The 27746-nt window shown below is 39.9% G+C and overlaps 1 protein-coding gene and 1 long non-coding RNA gene across 2 annotated transcripts; both read right to left on the bottom strand.

The window, feature by feature from the left end:
• Positions 1–1499: 1499 nt before the first annotated feature.
• LOC310874550 (alpha-tectorin-like) lies at positions 1500–24010 on the bottom strand (the record flags this gene model as incomplete). Its single annotated transcript, XM_083787408.1, has 17 exons — positions 1500–1594; positions 1789–1894; positions 2030–2189; positions 3261–3512; positions 4514–4674; positions 4937–5121; positions 6564–6683; positions 6920–7197; positions 8020–8303; positions 8582–8977; positions 10159–10346; positions 15462–15624; positions 15783–15878; positions 16476–16751; positions 19716–19862; positions 21833–21979; positions 23960–24010. 17 exons carry the CDS (start codon positions 24008–24010, stop codon positions 1500–1502), a joined length of 3105 nt encoding a protein of 1034 aa, XP_083643534.1.
• LOC310874887 lies at positions 11236–12524 on the bottom strand. The gene is made up of 3 exons (XR_014570591.1): positions 12252–12524; positions 11536–11631; positions 11236–11381 (listed from the first exon to the last, which is right to left on the bottom strand). It is a non-coding gene; the product is annotated as an uncharacterized lncRNA (long non-coding RNA).
• Positions 24011–27746: the final 3736 nt, after the last annotated feature.

Genomic DNA, 27746 nt, shown 5'->3' with positions numbered 1-27746 from the left:
CGCGTCTGGCTCAGTGACTTCCTGGGCTCGGTTATGTGCACAGACCGTCACAGTGCTTCCTCCTTTCTTGCTGGAAGCACTGGCAGCTCACTTTAGTCTGCTAGTAAAAAATAAATACACTCAAATGCATAAAGTATTAACCTTCTAATTCCTGTATGGATCGGAACAAAATAGCATTCTAAACGTTAGTTAAATTGAGATATATGTTCTTTTTAATTAGAATGCGTTTAAACGTTCAGACCACAGCACAGAGTGCCTCAGTGTCGAAAAATGTTTTTCTCGGCTGTGTGTGTGTGTGTGTGTGTGTGTGTGTGTGTGTGTGTGTGTGTGTGTGTGATTCAAATCACATAATCACTGCATTTAATGGCTTTATTTAATCTTGTACAGTGTATTGTATGTTTTTCCAACCCAATTCTAGTAGGTCTTGTATTTGCTAATCAGCTGTAATAATTTTATACACAAAGAAAACATAATCCCATAGAAAGAATATAACATTGCAAATGTAATATATTGTACGTACGTATATCTGATTATATCTATTTCCAAAGTAGACAAAAGTTTGTTGTAGGGCTATGACAGAAGAGCTCCCATCATCCTGTCGTTGGAGTGGGGTTCCATTTCTATCGTATAAATATCATGTGTAAAAATGCGTAAAATAATACTGAGGTGTACCAATTAAGTATCAACAATAATGATGGACAATGGACAATGATACAGGTATGTGGTATATTGTACACTGTACAAAGTGTTAATTTCATTTAACTGAGCATGTACAAAAGGAACCAAATAGACCCCTTACGGGTAGATTTCGTTAAAGTTGTATACACTCAGAGTTAAATAAACAAAAAATAATTTTACGGTGTAGGTAATCATTACATATAAATATAAATATACAGTAGGGGCAAGTGTAATGTACAATCTACACACCAATTAACCACTTTCACACACTTAAGGCAAATCATGACCTTCTCTGTGTGCCTGCGTTAGCCTAATTGTGATATCACCTGTATTTGTGCTACCTATAGTACATCAGCAATGATGTCTTCTGTGGTTTTTCTTGTGCTGCCCTACTGTTGCTTTCCCTTCATAAACAGGTACTCAATCATACTGTACTGCTAGCATTGTGTAACAATTACAGAATTATCACAAGTTTTACTTCATCTTATTATCATCCTCACCATCATCATACAATTAAACGTGTGTGTGTGTGTGTGTGAGTGAGTGAGTGAGTGAGTGAGTGAGTGAGTGAGTGAGTGAGTGAGTGAGTGAGTGAGTGAGTGAGTGAGTGAGTGAGTGAGTGTGTGTGTGTGTGTGTGTGTGTGTGTGTGTGTGTGTGTGTGTGTGTGTGTGTGTGTGTGTGTGTGTGTGTGTGTGTGTGTGTGTGTGTGTGTGTGTGTGTGTGTGTGTGTGTGTGTGTGTGTGTGTGTGTGTGTGTGTGTGTGTGAATGCGTGTCGTGCATGGTGCGTGCGTGGTGCGTGCCTGCGCTGGTGCACTCTTCTTAAGCCAGGGTTGCAACAGAAGTGATTACCAGGATCAGCAGAGATGCAAAGTGACTGGGAGTGCCACTCCTCACAGACCTCACCAGCCGTTCACCTGGAAAATAAAAACAAATACTATTAGCCTAAATCACTATAAGATAAACAATAGATATGGGATATAGACACTTACGGTGCTGTACATGGTAGGTTCTGGGGTGAATTTACCTTGAAAAGTAAAACATTTAATCCAACACTGCTGTATACTGTATGTCATATATGAGAACCGTCACGAAGATAAGATAACTGTACCTCCACTCGGCCCGTTCCAGGTTAAAGGTCCCAGTCCCAGTGAGACACCTGCAGTGTCATAGGACATCTCCCTGCGATGTCTTCGGTGGTAGCCAGGGTAGCAATGCTGCAGGAAAGTAACATTCATATTTGAGACATTTAGCCGAAGCTCAAAGACACTGTAGCATACTGCTTTATACTTTTTCGCAAAACTGTGTCATGCACACGCACAGTCGCACTGCACACAAACATGGATACATACAGCAGTGCAGTCCTGCTGGTGTATCAGACACAAGTGGATCTGGCAGTGCAGGTAGATGGAGGAGAAGTTGTTGAAGGTGAACATCCTGAAGGAGAAACGTGCCACGTCGGAGACACCATTCATGTCCAGTTCTACTGTAGTGTCCCGTTCATTAGGACACCTGGACCACAGGGAAGGATGTTGCAATTATTACAAAACAATGTAGCAGCTAGATCAAGGAGTGAAATACTAGTGGAGCTGAAAGAGAGAAGACAAGTGTTTCAGGATGTTTATTGACTACAAATTGCTGTCTATATTATATTGAAAATGTATATAATTATTATTTTCAATAATAATGACACTGTGCAGGTGCAAGCGCTCCATTACCAGTGTTAATACTCATCACTTAAAGGAGAATTCCATACTAAAAGGCTTTCTTACCTTTCTTTGTAGTCGTTACGTCCCCACCAAAGATGTCCAGGTGTTATTTTGTGCAAAAGCTCCTTATTGGCTATTTTCCCTACCATAAGCCCTAAATGAATTGCATTGAATTGAATGGGAATTGAATGGGGCTATGGGGTGTTGTGCTAATTCGCTTATTTCCATCGCTCAAAATTATAATGTCTTTGTATATATCCTCTCTTCATAATGTAAATAATATCCCAAATGGCACACTTTACTACTTCTTTCGATGGAAATAAGCAAACTAGCATAACACCCCATAGCCCCATTCAATTCCCATTCAATTCAATGCAATTCATTGAGGGCTTATGGTAGGGGAAATAGCCAATAAGGAGTTTTTGCACAAAAAAACACCTGGACCTCTTTGGTGGGGACGTAACAACTACAAAGAAAGGTAAGAAAGATAAGAAAGCATTCTAGCATGGAATTCTCCTTTAAATCACACAGTAGCTAATCTCTCAAGAACAGATTCCGAGCTATACACTACCGTATCTGTTGCCTATCGCTATCGTCAGGGTCATTCAGAACACGTGTATACATTGGGGATTAGTGGAGTGAAAACATTTAGTGCCCCACCGGAAGAGGAGGGCTGAGGGCGGATCAACATCCTCACCCTCAACATCCCATTGCAATACCCTAAAGGCCTACCAGTGGTCCCAGTTTTTCCCTTCCACTTTCGTTAAATGCTTGCTCAGCGGGGGAAATGTTGGGCTTCTGCTCTACAATAGTATGTAACTTGTTATGATTTGGCACCATAGTAAAATGTAACTGACATTTTGAAATTGCTTACTCTCTAACAAGGAGATCCCAGCGGACAGGATAATTGGCATTGTTGACAGGCGTGGCCCAGCAGGAGTCCAGAACAGTGGCGATCTGGTGCCTGTCCACTCCCTCCGATCGCACCTTGATGTACATCCTCTGGTCTAATTCCACTTCCATGTTACCGTCACCGGTGTAGGGGAAACGGTAGCCGGAGTCCAAGAATGGGAGCATTCTCATACGATAGCTGCCCATCCCTGATGGAAGTCTACTGGACACAATGCTACAAAAAAACAAAACTAATACATTATATATAAGGTCATCAAAGTTATAAGGTAAGACATGTTGAAATAACCAAGTAACTAATTTGATACAGCACAACAGTTAAGCACTTATCAGCGCTTGCACAAAAAGATTACAGGTAAAATGCATCAGCATCTCATTTCAAGACACACAAATATCACTGTCTTGGCTGACACCTCAATGAAGCTGAACCCAACAGTCAGAGATGTTAGCTGACACAATTAAGGAGTAATTCATGTATACAGAACTAACTAAAACCATGTTGGCACCTTCCAATGGGAGGATTTATGGGAAATAAGGGGGTTGTGGTGAAATGGGTCCTGGGTAATAGCCCGGGATGATTGATTGATTTACAATGTTATTAACAGTTTGTAGAATCGATGCAGACTCAGAGGCTCCACTGAGCTGACAGCTCACAGGGCATTTTATAATAGCAGGTGGAATGCTACAGTCCTACAAACATCTTGCTAAACCAGTCAAAAATAATTCATGTCAGATCCTCATCATGACGGAAACCAAAAGCTCATATTTCAATTCCCGTAAAGGCTTGAAAAATAAATTCCAGTTCAAAATATTCAAAATGATCACTCACTGACGTAAACCAAAAGCTCATATTTCAATTCCCGTAAAGGCTTGAAAAATAAATTCCAGTTCAAAATATTCAAAATGATCACTCACTGACTCATAGGGGTCTCTTCATATAATTCCAAATCAAACTGACCGTGCATATATTATACTGTACATCATACAAATCAGTACACAGTATCTCTATAGTCATGTGATCAAGACGGATATTTCCAATTTTTCATATTCTATCCTGATTCGGCTTCCAACGTTTGTGTGTGTTTTGAGTTTTTCCATATACTCATTTCCATCTGTTACCGTGGTGAAGTGGGTCCTGGGTCATAGCCTGGGATGATTGATTGATTTACAATTGTATTAACAGTTTGTAGAACTTGATGCAGACTCAGAGGCTCTCACCTCTCGATGGGGTTAATGCCGACAGCCATAGACAGAGACTGGCTCAGAGGGTACTCGCAGCTGAAAGTCAGGTGAATGTTCTTCTCACGACTGATGAGACTGTCATGGGGGTCCACATCACCCGAGATGACGTTCTTGTACATGAAGTAGGACCCATTGCTCTATCAAAAGGGTCATATGAGGAAGCATAAATTAGCATTAATATTAAAAGTACATGTTTTTATTTTTAGGTTAATTGAATGTGTTCAGATGCTGAATACATTTGAATTCCCTTGAAATTGAGCCAATGTGCCAAGTATAAACAATATACAGTACAGTACAATATCCTAACTTCCTGTACAGGTATCTAGTGCGCTGATAAGTGAGTAAGCTTTGACGAGCCAGTACTGTAACTACAATATTCTAGACTTTGGACGTATTTACCGAGAGAACTGTCCCACACTGCTCTGCATTGTTATCGAAGTGGAACAACAGCCTTCCATCCTGGACAGTCCCTTTGCAGGATGAGTCCTTGAGATGGAGGACCTCAGGATGGAAGCCAGCCTCAAACACCTGGCAGCGGGACAAGGACATGTTGGCTGCACTACTGGCACAGGAGACAAATGAATCTATGTAGGGGAGAGAGATCAGGCACAGGAGACAAATTAATATACGTACGGGAGAGAGATCAGGCACAGGAGACAAATTAATATACGTACGGGAGAGAGATCAACTATAGAAATGTGTATAGAGTGCAAATCTGTGCGAGAAGGCATATTATGCTCTTAATAATAATAGCAACATTGTATGCAGTGACATCTCTATGTATTGCTATGAAAGTGTGGCATATGATTACTTATCTCTCATACACATTCACTGGCTATGTTTACATGGACAGTTAAATCCCCTTTTCATTCAGAATAAAAGTTAAATCCTATTAAAAGTTGTCATGTAAACACCTACAAAAACTTAAATCGGAATGAAAATGGTCAATCTGATTTCAACTTAGATCTGATGTAACTGAACGGTTTATTCCATTTTTAAATCCTATTGAAACAATTGTGGACTCATGTAAACACTCATTCGGATTGAAGTTCATTCTGGTCTTTCTGTGCATGCTTGTTTCCATGTAATTGGTATGGCTATATTATGCTCTTGTTTTAATTATATTAAGAAATTAGACATGTTTAATTTCACATCTCTGAGAGAAACCTCTCATAGGCTATACAGGATACATCAAATATAAAGTAATACGGCATAAAAGTGTTTTTTTTATTATTATTATTTTGTTTTACTGAAATGTAGTGTAGTAAAAGTAAACAAAAAATGGAAAGTAAAGTAGAAATACCTCAAAATTGTACTTTAGTACTAAAGTAAATGTACTTTCCACTTTCCACGTAAACATATCCGCCCGCCCCCTATCCAATCAGAAGCCTTCCCAGCCCCAAACCTGATGTGGAATGAAATAATGGGATTTAAAAGTATTGTCCATGTAAACACTCATTCGGAATGACCTTTCCCGCATGTAAACATGCAGCAAAAAACATTACTTCTGAATTAATTCATTCTGAAGTTTTCATTCTGAATGAAAAAGCCCTCATGTAACCGCAGCCATTGTCTACCTTCCTCAATCTTTCAAAGCACGCACGCACACACGCACACACGCACACAATGCACACACGCACACACGCACACACGCACACACGCACGCACGCACACAATGTGATTACTTTGGTACTTCTTCATGCCAATACGTTTGTAGTTGTACGTTTACTCAAGTAAAGTTTTGAATAAAGGACTCTTCCTGCGTCATCGTTCAAATGCAAGAATCTCCTGTTGGAGATTAAGAAGGAATGCAGACCCCATCATGTCATTAATAAAACATCATACTTTAGTGTTTCAGACTCCTGAACCTCTACACCCCATGTAGATTGTTCCCAAGTCACAGGGCCCTGATGGGCTGACTTAGTTGGCATACATGTAAATAACAGACGAGCACTGTTAACCTATCAACACACCTATGAAAGACGTTGTCATCATACATACAGTAGTCGTGTGACCTGTACTGTACCATAGCTCTCGTTGTTGCGGCGATGGTGGTTCTCATCACAGAAGCAGCCGTGGACACCACGCTCCTCCCCACACCACTCATGCTCGACACAGTCCAGCTCCTCACAGGGGTCTGTCTCCGCTGGAGACATGGAGACATAAAATAAACAAAACTTTAATCCCATTATTCTATTTTATTTTATTAAATACAAATAAACACAGACAAACAACAGCTACCAAACACCAGTACGCAACACACACAAATTAAATTAAATGTAAAAAACTAAATACTGTAGAAAATGAGAAAAAGAGGGGAAACCATTCATCTTTCTTTGTGTTATCTTGGCAATTTGTCAAAGCCGTTGTCTGTCTACGTACCACATTGCAAATCAGAACGCCACTGAGGGATTTCCAGCCCAAAGACAGCACAGCTTCTCTCATAGGACGAGATATCAGAACACAGCATGCCATTGGCCGGCGAGTAGAGGCAGAGGTCATAGACACATGAAGTGAAGAATGGCTGAGGGTCAGAGTGCAGGTGGCAGGTGCTGAACGGGCCAGTAGTGTTGGTGATGATGCTACACAGCTGTGAGTACTCCTCTCTGAAGCGACAGTTCTCTACGCCGCCACCGCTATGGTCATCTGTGGCACCACATCTAAGGATATGGAGAGGCTCAGATTAAGCCTAATTATATTTCACCATGTCGTGTCGCAAGTAATGCGATGTGTTGCGTTTTAATTGGAAGATACCGTACACTATTGTTTTCTTTCTTGTCAATGTGTTGACAGAAAATGTATAAGAATAGCTACCTAGATTCTATAACCATTTTGCTCCAAAAAACTAAATGTAGTGTAAGTGGTCCAGACGCATGCCACATATAGGCTTTGGCCTGACAGCGTGTCGCATGTTCGAGTCCAATTCATGACGACCTTTGCTGCATGTCTCTCCCCTTCTCTCTCTCCCTCTTTCCTGCCAGTCTTCACTTGATACTATCAATAAGGGCAGTAAAGCCAAAAACAAATCTAAAAAAACAACAGCAAACAAACAAAAAACTATCTATGACATTAACACAGTCCTGTTCATTCATCTAAAATGCACGTAGCCTACCTTTAAGCTTACTACACCTTTCAAACCAACTCGCAAGTTCATACTAGATAATCAAATTGTACATCCTCGCTTCAGCTGTACCACTCAGAGCCAGCTCTATATTCTTTACTCAGTCTGGAATATACCCACATACATATTATCACTCAGTAACTTTGAACATACAATAGATTGAGGGACAGCCTTATGAATCAAGCCTCTCCACTGTTGTCGTGTTGTATGTTAGATTAATATGTTAAGTATGTTTAACTTACTACTTTCTTGTTTATTATTTTAGGTGAGAACCGTATATACAGTGTTTATTGTGCGAAAAAAAAGTGGATAAAAAGACCGAAAATATCAGTCAATACATTGACTGATACAATTGGCTCACCCAGAACGGCTAGTGGGAGACTTCCAGCCATCCCCAAAATCATTGTCATTCTGTGCCACTGTGCCGTCGGGCAAGGCCTTGTCATCTGCAGGGTCACCGTTGAAGTTACCACACATGCCAACAACTCTGTTGCGGTGGTTCGGACCCACTATGACCAACAGAGTGCTCCGGCCATCAAACTGGACAATCACATGGCGGGCGTTGACCACTACATAAGATCCATTACTTTCCACCTGAGCTAGACTGCCCACAGTGGCAGGGAGAGACACATCACTGTTGTTAACCTGGAACATAAGAGAGAGAAACATTGATAATGAATATTCAGCTAATAATGCTTATACTGACATAAGCGTTCAGAGACACCCTAGAGCAGGGATAGATGCCCTAATAATGCTCTTTAAATTTGAAGCTACAATACTGTTATTTATGAATTAGTCATCTGAATGAATTAAACATTATTTTAACCAATCTGGTAGAGTATGTTAATAGAATAACTAGCAGCTGTGTTGCTGTGTCAAGCTCAGTGGCATAGGGTTGCGTTTTCCTCTAACAATGAATTTACCTTCACTCTCCTGTTGGCTCCAATCCTGACATGGGCTGTCTCTTGTTGATTCGACAGATATATGTCCACTGCAGACACAAATGATACACCATTGCTGCCACGGTGATTGTTAGTCGCGACCACTCTGAACCCAGTTTCATTGGCAGGGCTATTCACACTCTCTGTGATGACGTAAGAGCATGTGCCCTGGAAATGAGCCAGTGCACCATCAAAGGTGAGATAGTGGGGGTCCCCCCACACAGTGCAGGTGGTCAATGCATCAAAGCAGCCTAGTTGGCCGTTTTCGATCGTGCACTCTTGCGTGGGGGTACAGGATACAGCAGAGCAACGCAGATCATTCGGGGCAAAGCATTCACATCGCTCGGAGCAACCGGGTGTCCAGAGAGTCTCCCCAGCCTGTAACGCATAAGGGAAAGAGAGAAGCACACTGCACTCAGAAATCATGTTACACACTATATGAGTTTGCTTTAGTTCTGTTTCATAATCATTGTTTTCTTGTCAGTGCACGGCTCTTATGTTGCCATGTCATGTTCATGTTTTTCCTCTCTGCACCTGTACTGTAGGCTACAGTACATCCTTTTTCTGCACTAGTTATGTGATCATTATACTATAGACAACCTATAGACAATCTATAATTATTCGTAACATAGACAAGACAACCTATAGACAATCTATATTTCAACGTATTTTTTGTATAAGGACTGGTGGAATAAAATGCTCATATGGGGCAAAATCGGCATATTATTTTAAAAAATATTCCTAAAAAAGGAAATGGAGTTGGGAAAAACAAGTCCATTGTGGGGGTATGGGATTTTTCTCTGTCACACTATCACTAAACACAGGTGAAATTCACCTGAAAACAGGGATGTGAGCAGGGAAACAAATCTACCTTCTATGATATCACTGAGCATCATGAAGGTACTGAAAGACCCACCCACCTCAGACATCAGCAGCATTAAATATTTGTCCGGGTGAAAATCACCGTGTTTAGTGTTAAAAATGCAACGTAGGTGTCACGTCCTGTCCCAGAACGTCCCATGCCTGGTCCGCCACCCTTATGTTCTCTCCTACCTACCCTGTGTGTTCCCCTCCCCCAGCCTACCTGAGAGACAGTTTCCTCCTGGGAACACAGCTGTGGACACTTGTGCCTACTAATGACTTTGGGATTTAAGTGGTGTGTTTGTGGGACTCTGTGTCGGTTTATAGTTTGGTTCTACGCCAGCTTTGCGCTGCTGTTCCTGTATGTTTTAGTTCCTGCCCTGTGTGGCGTTTCCTGTGTTCTTTTGATTCCTAAGTTAAGTAAAGTGTTTTATATCAGTCATTCTTGTGTTCGATCTCCTGCTTGGTTCCACACACATACTCCGGGTCGGCAGCCTGACAGTAGGGGTTCAAAGTCTTGCTCAAGGACACTTCGACGCTGACTCTGGGGGAGACCAGGTTTGAACTGGGAACCTTGCGGTTCTTATCGGGTCACTCGATCTACCCCTGAGCCGTTGCTGCCCCATTATCAAAAGGTTATGAAGTGGAGCTTTAAGTGGACATACTAGTGAAAACAACTGACTGACTGGAAAGCTTACCCCAAAGTAGAATCCATCGTACTGGCAGCCACATCGTTCCACAGGGACACACCGACCTCCACTCCGGACATAACCCTCATCACAGAAACAGCCCTCAGAGCACACTTGCTCGCAGCTAGCATCGATGCTGCTGGCACATGTGTGCCCGCAGTCTGTGCCACAAAGCTCATAATGGCTGTTTTCTGGACAATCAGGATAAGGGTAAGGTCAATCAGGTTTTATAACATCAAACAACCAACTTGTATTGGGTAGATAGATAGTGTCCAAAGCTATTATTAAATCACTAAAGCAAATTGGAACAGTGGAATAGTTACATACCCTACATCACATTAACTATAACATTCACAGTATATTACACAAGTAAGACGCGCAAACGCGGGAAGCGAACGCAGCTCGTGTGTGTGTGGTTGTGTGTGTGTGTGTGTGTGTGTGTGTGTGTGTGTGTGTGTGCTACAGCTGCGCCCTGTGTGTGTGTGTGTGTGCTACAGCTGCGCCCTCTGGTGGCGGGCGGGTGGTGTAACAGCGGGACAGACAGACACACACACAGACATTCAGCCCTTGCTGTCATAGTAAGTGGCTCACTGCGTTCGCAACAATACACATACTAATCATCAGTGTTGGAACCCACTGTGTATGTACAAAACAACTTAGTTACATAAGAACATTTAGGGACGGTGTGTTAATAAAAGCTTCCAGCTGTGTATATTAGCCTATTTCATATCAATATTCATTGATACTGTGTTTTTGGCAGTCAATCAGTTTTAAAAAATGTCGGTTTCGTGTGTCTTCTTGGAAACATTACGTAAGGTTCCTGTTTAATTCCCAGCTCCACCTGGCTTAGTGTTGAAGTATCCTTCAGCATGTCAAGACACTACAGGTTAGTGCCTTGCATGGATGCCTCTGTTGTCAGTGTGTGAATGTATATTTAAATGTGTGAATATAAAGCACATTGTAAAGCCCCCTTAACCATTTACCAACAGAACTGTGCATTCTGTGAATAACAATCTTACTGCTTTCAGATTTGGGCAGAACGTAGCCTGTGATTGTATTTGTGTTGTCTTACCATTACAGCCTCCAGATCCATGGTCAACACGAAAAGCCCAACGACCAGCGACGCCAACATTACTGCCGTTAAGTAAATTTGAGTAGCTGTCATTGCCATTGTAATAGGATGATCCAGGAATGGTGAAATGGTGTGTGGAGTTGAACGTGTCATAGCCAGCCTGGGAATTCACATACACATTTTAATTTGTTGAAGTTTTGTACAGGTGAATATTATCACTATTGTGCCCACAGATTCTGAACTATGCACTCATGTGTTGCTGACAGCAGCTGTGAAAGCAGATAAGTAAAAAAAAAAAAACTTTATTGTTCTACCTGTACATTGCGAGAAGTTGAGGCTATAGTTTCATAATTCATCAGTACAAATGAGTACTGATTTCCAGAGATCAACACCGCTTGGAATGTTGTGCGCTGAAAAAAGAAAAGAAAAAGATAAATACCATTTATCTCATATTTTGTTAAGTAAATTTGTAATTTGTCATTAATTTGTACTTTACCATTAAATCTGCCCAGATTATGATTGGTGTGTGTGTGTGTGTGTGTGTGTGTGTGTGTGTGTGTGTGTGTGTGTGTGTGTGTGTGTGTGTGTGTGTGTGTGTGTGTGTGTGTGTGTGTGTGTGTGTGTGTGTGTGTGTGTGTGTGTGTGCGTGTGCGTACAGAAAATGTAAATAATTTATGAGTTAGCCATGGGGCTTCTATGTTGAGTTGTCACGATCCAAGGAATCCAGGGATTCATTTGTGGATTATGACCTCAAGAGTAAAGGCCAAAACGTGAAGTGGGCTGTTATAGCGCCACCATGAGGCCGATTTGGAAGATTTGATTTGGGGGTTCTTCCTTGGCCGAGTGTGTGTGCAAAGTTTCAGGGCAATCAGGCTGGCAGTGCTGGCAGTGCTGCAGATTATCTGGTCACAGACACACTTGGATGGACACATGCGGACGGACAGGAGTGAAATTAACATATTATCCGGCCTTCAGCCATATTGCCTGTTGGAGACAACAACAAAAACAACAATAATAATAAAATACGTACATCTCCTGATCTGGGATAGTATGCCACCTCGTACCATGTTGCAACAAACACCAAACGGGCAGAGAAACTCAGGCCTGGGAAGTATTGATTTATATCTTGTGTAGCCTGATGAAGGATACAGCCACTGGTGTATTGGTTATATGTGATTTCCCCATTTGCTCTGTTGTCCAAATCTGTCCAGAATGGAGCAATTAGATCTCTCCCCCCATACGGGAAACTTCGAGGGCTATACGAATTCCAAGGATTATTAAAGGTAAGGTGTCCATTGTTGTTGACCTAACAAATGAGTGGATAAAACAAACATTACAAACAAATATTTGACAGGTGCATGGGGCTGAACTATTTTTACTTCAAAGACACATTATTCTTTTTTTAAGTGTGTGCAGTGTACTGACTAGAACTGACAAAAATCATTCAAATCACATAATCACTGCATTTAATGGCTTTATTTCCTCTTTTATATAAAAGAGGAATACATTATAGCCCTACATGTATACATTTTTACCACCCAATTCTAGTAGGTTAGGAAGTTATTTGCTAATCAAATGTAATCATTGAATACACAAATAAAACATAATACTGTCCCATACAAAAAGATAATGCTGCAAATTGCATAAATTATATACATACAAATGTCTGATCGTATCTGCGTCCAAAATAGAAAAAAGGTTGTTGTAGGGCAATGACAGAAGAGCTCCCATCATCCTCTCGAGGAGATGTGGTTCCAATTCTTGGGTACAGTCGATCTAGGCCATGGGTGTACAAAAAGGACGGTTAGGCTAATTACACAATATTTAAGTTTAATATACCATAGGTGACTGATTCAAATGAAAGCAGAAAGTCATAACAAAATAATGAAATATTGGTTAATTAAATTGAGTGTTTTGAAACTGCAGCTTATAGAACTGAAGTCACGTAATAAAGCAATGATATTGCTTAAGGAAGTGCCTTGCATGGATGCCTCTGTTGTCAGTGTGTGAATGTATGTTTAAATGTGTGAATATAAAGCACATTGTAAAGCACCCTTAACCATTTACCAACAGAACTGTGCATTCTGTGAATGGCAAGTATTTGTGTTGTCTTACCATTAATCATACAGACAGATCCATGGTCAACACGAAAAGCCCAACGACCAGCGATGCCAACATTACTGCCGTTACGTAAATTTGAGTAGCTGTCAGGGCCATTGTAATAGGATGATCCAGGAATGGTGAAATGGTGTGTGGAGTTGAACGTGTCATAGCCAGCCTGGGAATTCACATACACATTTTAATTGGTTGAAGTTTTGTACAGGTGAATATTATCACTATTGTGCCCACAGATTCTGAACTATGCACTCATGTGTTGCTGACAGCAGCTGTGAAAGCAGATAAGTAAAAAAATAAATATTTTCTTTATTGTTCTACCTGTACATTGACAGAAGTTGAGGATATAGTTTCATAATTCATCAGTACAAATGAGTACTGATTTCCAGAGATCAACACCGCTTGGAATGTTAGGCGCTGAAAAAAGAAAAAAGAAAAGAAAAAGATTAATACCATTTATCTCATATTTTGTTAAGTAAATTTGTAATTTGTCATTAATTTTTACTTTACCATCAAATCTGCCCAGATTATGATTGGTGTGTGTGTGTGTGTGTGTGTGTGTGTGTGTGTGTGTGTGTGTGTGTGTGTGTGTGTGTGTGTGTGTGTGTGTGTGTGTGTGTGTGTGTGTGCGTGTGTGTGTGTGTGTGCGTGTGTGAGTGTGCGACTGTGCGTACAGAAAATGTAAATAATTTATGAGTTAGCCATGGGGCTTCTATGTTGAGTTGTCACGATCCAAGGAATCCAGGGATTCATTTGTGGATTATGACCTCAAGAGTAAAGGCCAAAACGTGAAGTGGGCTGTTATAGCGCCACCATGAGGCCGATTTGGAAGATTTGATTTGGGGGTTCTTCCTTGGCCGAGTGTGTGTGCAAAGTTTCAGGGTAATCAGGCTGGCAGTGCTGCAGATTATCTGGTCACAGACACACTTGGATGGACACATGCGGACGGACAGGAGTGAAATTAACATATTATCCGGCCTTCAGCCATATTGCCTGTTGGAGACAACAACAAAAACAACAATAATAATAAAATACGTACATCTCCTGATCTGGGATAGTATGCCACCTCGTACCATGTTGCAACAAACACCAAACGGGCAGAGAAACTCAGGCCTGGGAAGTATTGATTTATATCTTGTGTAGCCTGATGAAGGATACAGCCACTGGTGTATTGGTTATATGTGATTTCCCCATTTGCTCTGTTGTCCAAATCTGTCCAGAATGGAGCAATTAGATCTCTCCCCCCATACGGGAAACTTCGAGGGCTATACGAATTCCAAGGATTATTAAAGGTAAGGTGTCCATTGTTGTTGACCTAACAAATGAGTGGATAAAACAAACATTACAAACAAATATTTGACAGGTGCATGGGGCTGAACTATTTTTTACTTCAAAGACACATTATTATTTTTTTAAGTGTGTGCAGTGTACTGACTAGAACTGACAAAAATCATTCAAATCACATAATCACTGCATTTAATGGCTTTATTTCCTCTTTTATATAAAAGAGGAATACATTATAGCCCTACATGTATACATTTTTACCACCCAATTCTAGTAGGTTAGGAAGTTATTTGCTAATCAAATGTAATCATTGAATACACAAATAAAACATAATACTGTCCCATACAAAAAGATAATGCTGCAAATTGCATAAATTATATACATACAAATGTCTGATCGTATCTGCGTCCAAAATAGAAAAAAGGTTGTTGTAGGGCAATGACAGAAGAGCTCCCATCATCCTCTCGAGGAGATGTGGTTCCAATTCTTGGGTACAGTCGATCTAGGCCATGGGTGTACAAAAAGGACGGTTAGGCTAATTACACAATATTTAAGTTTAATATACCATAGGTGACTGATTCAAATGAAAGCAGAAAGTCATAACAAAATAATGAAATATTGGTTAATTAAATTGAGTGTTTTGAAACTGCAGCTTATAGAACTGAAGTCACGTAATAAAGCAATGATATTGCTTAAGGAAGTGCCTTGCATGGATGCCTCTGTTGTCAGTGTGTGAATGTATGTTTAAATGTGTGAATATAAAGCACATTGTAAAGCCCCCTTAACCATTTACCAACAGAACTGTGCATTCTGTGAATGGCAAGTATTTGTGTTGTCTTACCATTAATCATACAGACAGATCCATGGTCAACACGAAAAGCCCAACGACCAGCGATGCCAACATTACTGCCGTTACGTAAAGTTGAGTAGCTGTCAGGGCCATTGTAATAGGATGATCCAGGAATGGTGAAATGGTGTGTGGAGTTGAACGTGTCATAGCCAGCCTGGGAATTCACATACACATTTTAATTGGTTGAAGTTTTGTACAGGTGAATATTATCACTATTGTGCCCACAGATTCTGAACTATGCACTCATGTGTTGCTGACAGCAGCTGTGAAAGCAGATAAGTAAAAAAATAAATATTTTCTTTATTGTTCTACCTGTACATTGACAGAAGTTGAGGATATAGTTTCATAATTCATCAGTACAAATGAGTACTGATTTCCAGAGATCAACACCGCTTGGAATGTTAGGCGCTGAAAAAAGAAAAAAGAAAAGAAAAAGATTAATACCATTTATCTCATATTTTGTTAAGTAAATTTGTAATTTGTCATTAATTTTTACTTTACCATCAAATCTGCCCAGATTATGATTGGTGTGTGTGTGTGTGTGTGTGTGTGTGTGTGTGTGTGTGTGTGTGTGTGTGTGTGTGTGTGTGCGTGTGTGTGTGCGTGTGTGAGTGTGCGACTGTGCGTACAGAAAATGTAAATAATTTATGAGTTAGCCATGGGGCTTCTATGTTGAGTTGTCACGATCCAAGGAATCCAGGGATTCATTTGTGGATTATGACCTCAAGAGTAAAGGCCAAAACGTGAAGTGGGCTGTTATAGCGCCACCATGAGGCCGATTTGGAAGATTTGATTTGGGGGTTCTTCCTTGGCCGAGTGTGTGTGTGCAAAGTTTCAGGGCAATCAGGCTGGCAGTGCTGGCAGTGCTGCAGATTATCTGGTCACAGACACACTTGGATGGACACATGCGGACGGACAGGAGTGAAATTAACATATTATCCGGCCTTCAGCCATATTGCCTGTTGGAGACAACAACAAAAACAACAATAATAATAAAATACGTACATCTCCTGATCTGGGATAGTATGCCACCTCGTACCATGTTGCAACAAACACCAAACGGGCAGAGAAACTCAGGCCTGGGAAGTATTGATTTATATCTTGTGTAGCCTGATGAAGGATACAGCCACTGGTGTATTGGTTATATGTGATTTCCCCATTTGCTCTGTTGTCCAAATCTGTCCAGAATGGAGCAATTAGATCTCTCCCCCCATACGGGAAACTTCGAGGGCTATACGAATTCCAAGGATTATTAAAGGTAAGGTGTCCATTGTTGTTGACCTAACAAATGAGTGGATAAAACAAACATTACAAACAAATATTTGACAGGTGCATGGGGCTGAACTATTTTTACTTCAAAGACACATTATTCTTTTTTTAAGTGTGTGCAGTGTACTGACTAGAACTGACAAAAATCATTCAAATCACATAATCACTGCATTTAATGGCTTTATTTCCTCTTTTATATAAAAGAGGAATACATTATAGCCCTACATGTATACATTTTTACCACCCAATTCTAGTAGGTTAGGAAGTTATTTGCTAATCAAATGTAATCATTGAATACACAAATAAAACATAATACTGTCCCATACAAAAAGATAATGCTGCAAATTGCATAAATTATATACATACAAATGTCTGATCGTATCTGCGTCCAAAATAGAAAAAAGGTTGTTGTAGGGCAATGACAGAAGAGCTCCCATCATCCTCTCGAGGAGATGTGGTTCCAATTCTTGGGTACAGTCGATCTAGGCCATGGGTGTACAAAAAGGACGGTTAGGCTAATTACACAATATTTAAGTTTAATATACCATAGGTGACTGATTCAAATGAAAGCAGAAAGTCATAACAAAATAATGAAATATTGGTTAATTAAATTGAGTGTTTTGAAACTGCAGCTTATAGAACTGAAGTCACGTAATAAAGCAATGATATTGCTTAAGGAAGTGCCTTGCATGGATGCCTCTGTTGTCAGTGTGTGAATGTATGTTTAAATGTGTGAATATAAAGCACATTGTAAAGCACCCTTAACCATTTACCAACAGAACTGTGCATTCTGTGAATGGCAAGTATTTGTGTTGTCTTACCATTAATCATACAGACAGATCCATGGTCAACACGAAAAGCCCAACGACCAGCGATGCCAACATTACTGCCGTTACGTAAATTTGAGTAGCTGTCAGGGCCATTGTAATAGGATGATCCAGGAATGGTGAAATGGTGTGTGGAGTTGAACGTGTCATAGCCAGCCTGGGAATTCACATACACATTTTAATTGGTTGAAGTTTTGTACAGGTGAATATTATCACTATTGTGCCCACAGATTCTGAACTATGCACTCATGTGTTGCTGACAGCAGCTGTGAAAGCAGATAAGTAAAAAAATAAATATTTTCTTTATTGTTCTACCTGTACATTGACAGAAGTTGAGGATATAGTTTCATAATTCATCAGTACAAATGAGTACTGATTTCCAGAGATCAACACCGCTTGGAATGTTAGGCGCTGAAAAAAGAAAAAAGAAAAGAAAAAGATTAATACCATTTATCTCATATTTTGTTAAGTAAATTTGTAATTTGTCATTAATTTTTACTTTACCATCAAATCTGCCCAGATTATGATTGGTGTGTGTGTGTGTGTGTGTGTGTGTGTGTGTGTGTGTGTGTGTGTGTGTGTGTGTGTGTGTGTGTGTGTGTGTGTGTGTGTGTGTGTGTGTGTGTGTGTGTGTGTGTGTGTGTGTGTGTGTGTGCGTGTGTGAGTGTGCGACTGTGCGTACAGAAAATGTAAATAATTTATGAGTTAGCCATGGGGCTTCTATGTTGAGTTGTCACGATCCAAGGAATCCAGGGATTCATTTGTGGATTATGACCTCAAGAGTAAAGGCCAAAACGTGAAGTGGGCTGTTATAGCGCCACCATGAGGCCGATTTGGAAGATTTGATTTGGGGGTTCTTCCTTGGCCGAGTGTGTGTGCAAAGTTTCAGGGTAATCAGGCTGGCAGTGCTGCAGATTATCTGGTCACAGACACACTTGGATGGACACATGCGGACGGACAGGAGTGAAATTAACATATTATCCGGCCTTCAGCCATATTGCCTGTTGGAGACAACAACAAAAACAACAATAATAATAAAATACGTACATCTCCTGATCTGGGATAGTATGCCACCTCGTACCATGTTGCAACAAACACCAAACGGGCAGAGAAACTCAGGCCTGGGAAGTATTGATTTATATCTTGTGTAGCCTGATGAAGGATACAGCCACTGGTGTATTGGTTATATGTGATTTCCCCATTTGCTCTGTTGTCCAAATCTGTCCAGAATGGAGCAATTAGATCTCTCCCCCCATACGGGAAACTTCGAGGGCTATACGAATTCCAAGGATTATTAAAGGTAAGGTGTCCATTGTTGTTGACCTAACAAATGAGTGGATAAAACAAACATTACAAACAAATATTTGACAGGTGCATGGGGCTGAACTATTTTTTACTTCAAAGACACATTATTATTTTTTTAAGTGTGTGCAGTGTACTGACTAGAACTGACAAAAATCATTCAAATCACATAATCACTGCATTTAATGGCTTTATTTCCTCTTTTATATAAAAGAGGAATACATTATAGCCCTACATGTATACATTTTTACCACCCAATTCTAGTAGGTTAGGAAGTTATTTGCTAATCAAATGTAATCATTGAATACACAAATAAAACATAATACTGTCCCATACAAAAAGATAATGCTGCAAATTGCATAAATTATATACATACAAATGTCTGATCGTATCTGCGTCCAAAATAGAAAAAAGGTTGTTGTAGGGCAATGACAGAAGAGCTCCCATCATCCTCTCGAGGAGATGTGGTTCCAATTCTTGGGTACAGTCGATCTAGGCCATGGGTGTACAAAAAGGACGGTTAGGCTAATTACACAATATTTAAGTTTAATATACCATAGGTGACTGATTCAAATGAAAGCAGAAAGTCATAACAAAATAATGAAATATTGGTTAATTAAATTGAGTGTTTTGAAACTGCAGCTTATAGAACTGAAGTCACGTAATAAAGCAATGATATTGCTTAAGGAAGTGCCTTGCATGGATGCCTCTGTTGTCAGTGTGTGAATGTATGTTTAAATGTGTGAATATAAAGCACATTGTAAAGCCCCCTTAACCATTTACCAACAGAACTGTGCATTCTGTGAATGGCAAGTATTTGTGTTGTCTTACCATTAATCATACAGACAGATCCATGGTCAACACGAAAAGCCCAACGACCAGCGATGCCAACATTACTGCCGTTACGTAAAGTTGAGTAGCTGTCAGGGCCATTGTAATAGGATGATCCAGGAATGGTGAAATGGTGTGTGGAGTTGAACGTGTCATAGCCAGCCTGGGAATTCACATACACATTTTAATTGGTTGAAGTTTTGTACAGGTGAATATTATCACTATTGTGCCCACAGATTCTGAACTATGCACTCATGTGTTGCTGACAGCAGCTGTGAAAGCAGATAAGTAAAAAAATAAATATTTTCTTTATTGTTCTACCTGTACATTGACAGAAGTTGAGGATATAGTTTCATAATTCATCAGTACAAATGAGTACTGATTTCCAGAGATCAACACCGCTTGGAATGTTAGGCGCTGAAAAAAGAAAAAAGAAAAGAAAAAGATTAATACCATTTATCTCATATTTTGTTAAGTAAATTTGTAATTTGTCATTAATTTTTACTTTACCATCAAATCTGCCCAGATTATGATTGGTGTGTGTGTGTGTGTGTGTGTGTGTGTGTGTGTGTGTGTGTGTGTGTGTGTGTGTGTGTGTGTGTGTGTGTGTGTGCGTGTGTGTGTGTGTGCGTGTGTGAGTGTGCGACTGTGCGTACAGAAAATGTAAATAATTTATGAGTTAGCCATGGGGCTTCTATGTTGAGTTGTCACGATCCAAGGAATCCAGGGATTCATTTGTGGATTATGACCTCAAGAGTAAAGGCCAAAACGTGAAGTGGGCTGTTATAGCGCCACCATGAGGCCGATTTGGAAGATTTGATTTGGGGGTTCTTCCTTGGCCGAGTGTGTGTGTGCAAAGTTTCAGGGCAATCAGGCTGGCAGTGCTGGCAGTGCTGCAGATTATCTGGTCACAGACACACTTGGATGGACACATGCGGACGGACAGGAGTGAAATTAACATATTATCCGGCCTTCAGCCATATTGCCTGTTGGAGACAACAACAAAAACAACAATAATAATAAAATACGTACATCTCCTGATCTGGGATAGTATGCCACCTCGTACCATGTTGCAACAAACACCAAACGGGCAGAGAAACTCAGGCCTGGGAAGTATTGATTTATATCTTGTGTAGCCTGATGAAGGATACAGCCACTGGTGTATTGGTTATATGTGATTTCCCCATTTGCTCTGTTGTCCAAATCTGTCCAGAATGGAGCAATTAGATCTCTCCCCCCATACGGGAAACTTCGAGGGCTATACGAATTCCAAGGATTATTAAAGGTAAGGTGTCCATTGTTGTTGACCTAACAAATGAGTGGATAAAACAAACATTACAAACAAATATTTGACAGGTGCATGGGGCTGAACTATTTTTACTTCAAAGACACATTATTATTTTTTTAAGTGTGTGCAGTGTACTGACTAGAACTGACAAAAATCATTCAAATCACATAATCACTGCATTTAATGGCTTTATTTCCTCTTTTATATAAAAGAGGAATACATTATAGCCCTACATGTATACATTTTTACCACCCAATTCTAGTAGGTTAGGAAGTTATTTGCTAATCAAATGTAATCATTGAATACACAAATAAAACATAATACTGTCCCATACAAAAAGATAATGCTGCAAATTGCATAAATTATATACATACAAATGTCTGATCGTATCTGCGTCCAAAATAGAAAAAAGGTTGTTGTAGGGCAATGACAGAAGAGCTCCCATCATCCTCTCGAGGAGATGTGGTTCCAATTCTTGGGTACAGTCGATCTAGGCCATGGGTGTACAAAAAGGACGGTTAGGCTAATTACACAATATTTAAGTTTAATATACCATAGGTGACTGATTCAAATGAAAGCAGAAAGTCATAACAAAATAATGAAATATTGGTTAATTAAATTGAGTGTTTTGAAACTGCAGCTTATAGAACTGAAGTCACGTAATAAAGCAATGATATTGCTTAAGGAAGTGCCTTGCATGGATGCCTCTGTTGTCAGTGTGTGAATGTATGTTTAAATGTGTGAATATAAAGCACATTGTAAAGCCCCCTTAACCATTTACCAACAGAACTGTGCATTCTGTGAATGGCAAGTATTTGTGTTGTCTTACCATTAATCATACAGACAGATCCATGGTCAACACGAAAAGCCCAACGACCAGCGATGCCAACATTACTGCCGTTACGTAAAGTTGAGTAGCTGTCAGGGCCATTGTAATAGGATGATCCAGGAATGGTGAAATGGTGTGTGGAGTTGAACGTGTCATAGCCAGCCTGGGAATTCACATACACATTTTAATTGGTTGAAGTTTTGTACAGGTGAATATTATCACTATTGTGCCCACAGATTCTGAACTATGCACTCATGTGTTGCTGACAGCAGCTGTGAAAGCAGATAAGTAAAAAAATAAATATTTTCTTTATTGTTCTACCTGTACATTGACAGAAGTTGAGGATATAGTTTCATAATTCATCAGTACAAATGAGTACTGATTTCCAGAGATCAACACCGCTTGGAATGTTAGGCGCTGAAAAAAGAAAAAAGAAAAGAAAAAGATTAATACCATTTATCTCATATTTTGTTAAGTAAATTTGTAATTTGTCATTAATTTTTACTTTACCATCAAATCTGCCCAGATTATGATTGGTGTGTGTGTGTGTGTGTGTGTGTGTGTGTGTGTGTGTGTGTGTGTGTGTGTGTGTGTGTGTGTGTGTGTGTGTGTGTGTGTGTGTGTGTGTGTGTGTGTGTGTGTGTGTGTGTGTGCGTGTGTGAGTGTGCGACTGTGCGTACAGAAAATGTAAATAATTTATGAGTTAGCCATGGGGCTTCTATGTTGAGTTGTCACGATCCAAGGAATCCAGGGATTCATTTGTGGATTATGACCTCAAGAGTAAAGGCCAAAACGTGAAGTGGGCTGTTATAGCGCCACCATGAGGCCGATTTGGAAGATTTGATTTGGGGGTTCTTCCTTGGCCGAGTGTGTGTGCAAAGTTTCAGGGCAATCAGGCTGGCAGTGCTGCAGATTATCTGGTCACAGACACACTTGGATGGACACATGCGGACGGACAGGAGTGAAATTAACATATTATCCGGCCTTCAGCCATATTGCCTGTTGGAGACAACAACAAAAACAACAATAATAATAAAATACGTACATCTCCTGATCTGGGATAGTATGCCACCTCGTACCATGTTGCAACAAACACCAAACGGGCAGAGAAACTCAGGCCTGGGAAGTATTGATTTATATCTTGTGTAGCCTGATGAAGGATACAGCCACTGGTGTATTGGTTATATGTGATTTCCCCATTTGCTCTGTTGTCCAAATCTGTCCAGAATGGAGCAATTAGATCTCTCCCCCCATACGGGAAACTTCGAGGGCTATACGAATTCCAAGGATTATTAAAGGTAAGGTGTCCATTGTTGTTGACCTAACAAATGAGTGGATAAAACAAACATTACAAACAAATATTTGACAGGTGCATGGGGCTGAACTATTTTTTACTTCAAAGACACATTATTATTTTTTTAAGTGTGTGCAGTGTACTGACTAGAACTGACAAAAATCATTCAAATCACATAATCACTGCATTTAATGGCTTTATTTCCTCTTTTATATAAAAGAGGAATACATTATAGCCCTACATGTATACATTTTTACCACCCAATTCTAGTAGGTTAGGAAGTTATTTGCTAATCAAATGTAATCATTGAATACACAAATAAAACATAATACTGTCCCATACAAAAAGATAATGCTGCAAATTGCATAAATTATATACATACAAATGTCTGATCGTATCTGCGTCCAAAATAGAAAAAAGGTTGTTGTAGGGCAATGACAGAAGAGCTCCCATCATCCTCTCGAGGAGATGTGGTTCCAATTCTTGGGTACAGTCGATCTAGGCCATGGGTGTACAAAAAGGACGGTTAGGCTAATTACACAATATTTAAGTTTAATATACCATAGGTGACTGATTCAAATGAAAGCAGAAAGTCATAACAAAATAATGAAATATTGGTTAATTAAATTGAGTGTTTTGAAACTGCAGCTTATAGAACTGAAGTCACGTAATAAAGCAATGATATTGCTTAAGGAAGTGCCTTGCATGGATGCCTCTGTTGTCAGTGTGTGAATGTATGTTTAAATGTGTGAATATAAAGCACATTGTAAAGCCCCCTTAACCATTTACCAACAGAACTGTGCATTCTGTGAATGGCAAGTATTTGTGTTGTCTTACCATTAATCATACAGACAGATCCATGGTCAACACGAAAAGCCCAACGACCAGCGATGCCAACATTACTGCCGTTACGTAAAGTTGAGTAGCTGTCAGGGCCATTGTAATAGGATGATCCAGGAATGGTGAAATGGTGTGTGGAGTTGAACGTGTCATAGCCAGCCTGGGAATTCACATACACATTTTAATTGGTTGAAGTTTTGTACAGGTGAATATTATCACTATTGTGCCCACAGATTCTGAACTATGCACTCATGTGTTGCTGACAGCAGCTGTGAAAGCAGATAAGTAAAAAAATAAATATTTTCTTTATTGTTCTACCTGTACATTGACAGAAGTTGAGGATATAGTTTCATAATTCATCAGTACAAATGAGTACTGATTTCCAGAGATCAACACCGCTTGGAATGTTAGGCGCTGAAAAAAGAAAAAAGAAAAGAAAAAGATTAATACCATTTATCTCATATTTTGTTAAGTAAATTTGTAATTTGTCATTAATTTTTACTTTACCATCAAATCTGCCCAGATTATGATTGGTGTGTGTGTGTGTGTGTGTGTGTGTGTGTGTGTGTGTGCGTGTGTGTGCGTGTGTGTGTGTGTGTGTGTGTGTGTGTGTGTGTGTGTGTGTGTGTGTGTGTGTGTGTGTGTGTGTGTGTGTGTGTGTGTGTGTGTGTGTGTGTGTGTGTGTGTGTGTGTGTGTGTGTGTGTGTGTGTGTGTGTGTGCGTGTGTGAGTGTGCGACTGTGCGTACAGAAAATGTAAATAATTTATGAGTTAGCCATGGGGCTTCTATGTTGAGTTGTCACGATCCAAGGAATCCAGGGATTCATTTGTGGATTATGACCTCAAGAGTAAAGGCCAAAACGTGAAGTGGGCTGTTATAGCGCCACCATGAGGCCGATTTGGAAGATTTGATTTGGGGGTTCTTCCTTGGCCGAGTGTGTGTGCAAAGTTTCAGGGCAATCAGGCTGGCAGTGCTGGCAGTGCTGCAGATTATCTGGTCACAGACACACTTGGATGGACACATGCGGACGGACAGGAGTGAAATTAACATATTATCCGGCCTTCAGCCATATTGCCTGTTGGAGACAACAACAAAAACAACAATAATAATAAAATACGTACATCTCCTGATCTGGGATAGTATGCCACCTCGTACCATGTTGCAACAAACACCAAACGGGCAGAGAAACTCAGGCCTGGGAAGTATTGATTTATATCTTGTGTAGCCTGATGAAGGATACAGCCACTGGTGTATTGGTTATATGTGATTTCCCCATTTGCTCTGTTGTCCAAATCTGTCCAGAATGGAGCAATTAGATCTCTCCCCCCATACGGGAAACTTCGAGGGCTATACGAATTCCAAGGATTATTAAAGGTAAGGTGTCCATTGTTGTTGACCTAACAAATGAGTGGATAAAACAAACATTACAAACAAATATTTGACAGGTGCATGGGGCTGAACTATTTTTTACTTCAAAGACACATTATTATTTTTTTAAGTGTGTGCAGTGTACTGACTAGAACTGACAAAAATCATTCAAATCACATAATCACTGCATTTAATGGCTTTATTTCCTCTTTTATATAAAAGAGGAATACATTATAGCCCTACATGTATACATTTTTACCACCCAATTCTAGTAGGTTAGGAAGTTATTTGCTAATCAAATGTAATCATTGAATACACAAATAAAACATAATACTGTCCCATACAAAAAGATAATGCTGCAAATTGCATAAATTATATACATACAAATGTCTGATCGTATCTGCGTCCAAAATAGAAAAAAGGTTGTTGTAGGGCAATGACAGAAGAGCTCCCATCATCCTCTCGAGGAGATGTGGTTCCAATTCTTGGGTACAGTCGATCTAGGCCATGGGTGTACAAAAAGGACGGTTAGGCTAATTACACAATATTTAAGTTTAATATACCATAGGTGACTGATTCAAATGAAAGCAGAAAGTCATAACAAAATAATGAAATATTGGTTAATTAAATTGAGTGTTTTGAAACTGCAGCTTATAGAACTGAAGTCACGTAATAAAGCAATGATATTGCTTAAGGAAGTGCCTTGCATGGATGCCTCTGTTGTCAGTGTGTGAATGTATGTTTAAATGTGTGAATATAAAGCACATTGTAAAGCCCCCTTAACCATTTACCAACAGAACTGTGCATTCTGTGAATGGCAAGTATTTGTGTTGTCTTACCATTAATCATACAGACGCTAGATCCATGGTCAACACGAAAAGCCCAACGACCAGCGATGCCAACATTACTGCCGTTACGTAAATTTGAGTAGCTGTCAGGGCCATTGTAATAGGATGATCCAGGAATGGTGAAATGGTGTGTGGAGTTGAACGTGTCATAGCCAGCCTGGGAATTCACATACACATTTTAATTGGTTGAAGTTTAGTACAAGTGAATATTATCACTATTGTGCCCTCAGATTTTGAACTATGCACTCATATTGTTGCTGACAGCAGCTGTGAAAGCAGATAAGTAAAAAAATAAATATTTTCTTTATTGTTCTACCTGTACATTGACAGAAGTTGAGGCTATAGTTTCATAATTCATCAGTACAAATGAGTACTGATTTCCAGAGATCAACACCGCTTGGAATGTTAGGCGCTGAAAAAAGAAAAAAGAAAAGAAAAAGATTAATACCATTTATCTCATATTTTGTTAAGTAAATTTGTAATTTGTCATTAATTTTTACTTTACCATCAAATCTGCCCAGATTATGATTGGTGTGTGTGTGTGTGTGTGTGTGTGTGTGTGTGTGTGTGTGTGTGTGTGTGTGTGTGTGTGTGTGTGTGTGTGTGTGTGTGTGTGTGTGCGTGTGTGCGTGTGTGAGTGTGCGACTGTGCGTACAGAAAATGTAAATAATTTATGAGTTAGCCATGGGGCTTCTATGTTGAGTTGTCACGATCCAAGGAATCCAGGGATTCATTTGTGGATTATGACCTCAAGAGTAAAGGCCAAAACGTGAAGTGGGCTGTTATAGCGCCACCATGAGGCCGATTTGGAAGATTTGATTTGGGGGTTCTTCCTTGGCCGAGTGTGTGTGCAAAGTTTCAGGGCAATCAGGCTGGCAGTGCTGGCAGTGCTGCAGATTATCTGGTCACAGACACACTTGGATGGACACATGCGGACGGACAGGAGTGAAATTAACATATTATCCGGCCTTCAGCCATATTGCCTGTTGGAGACAACAACAAAAACAACAATAATAATAAAATACGTACATCTGCTGATCTGGGATAGTATGCCACCTCGTACCATGTTGCAACAAACACCAAACGAGCAGAGAAACGCAGGCCTGGGAAGTATCGATTCATTTCTTGTGTAGCCCGATTAAGGATACTGCCACTGGTGTATTGGTTATATGTGATTTCCCCATTTGCTCTGTTGTCCAAATCTGTCCAGTATGGAGCAATTAGATCTCTCCCCCCATACGGGAAACTTCGAGGGCTATACGAATTCCAAGGATTATTAAAGGTAAGGTGTCCATTGTTGTTGACCTAACAAATGAGTGGATAAAACAAACATTACAAACAAATATTTGACAGGTGGGGCTGAATTATTTTTTACTTCAAAGACACATTCTTTTTTTTTTTAAGTGTGTGCAGTGTACTGACTAGAAAAAAATTCTTTCAAATCACGTAATCACTGCATCTAATGGCTTTATTTCCTCTTTTATATAAAAGAGGAATACATTAGCCCTCCATGTATACATTTTTACAACCCAATTCTAGTAGGTTAGGAAGTTATTTGCTAATCACCTGTAATCATTGAA

The sequence above is a fragment of the Protomyctophum parallelum genome, assembly GCF_964188405.1.
Source record: "Protomyctophum parallelum genome assembly, chromosome: 17".
NCBI lineage: Eukaryota > Metazoa > Chordata > Actinopteri > Myctophiformes > Myctophidae > Protomyctophum > Protomyctophum parallelum.
Note: the sequence above shows the minus strand (reverse complement) of the source record. Positions and strands in the feature narration are given on the sequence as shown.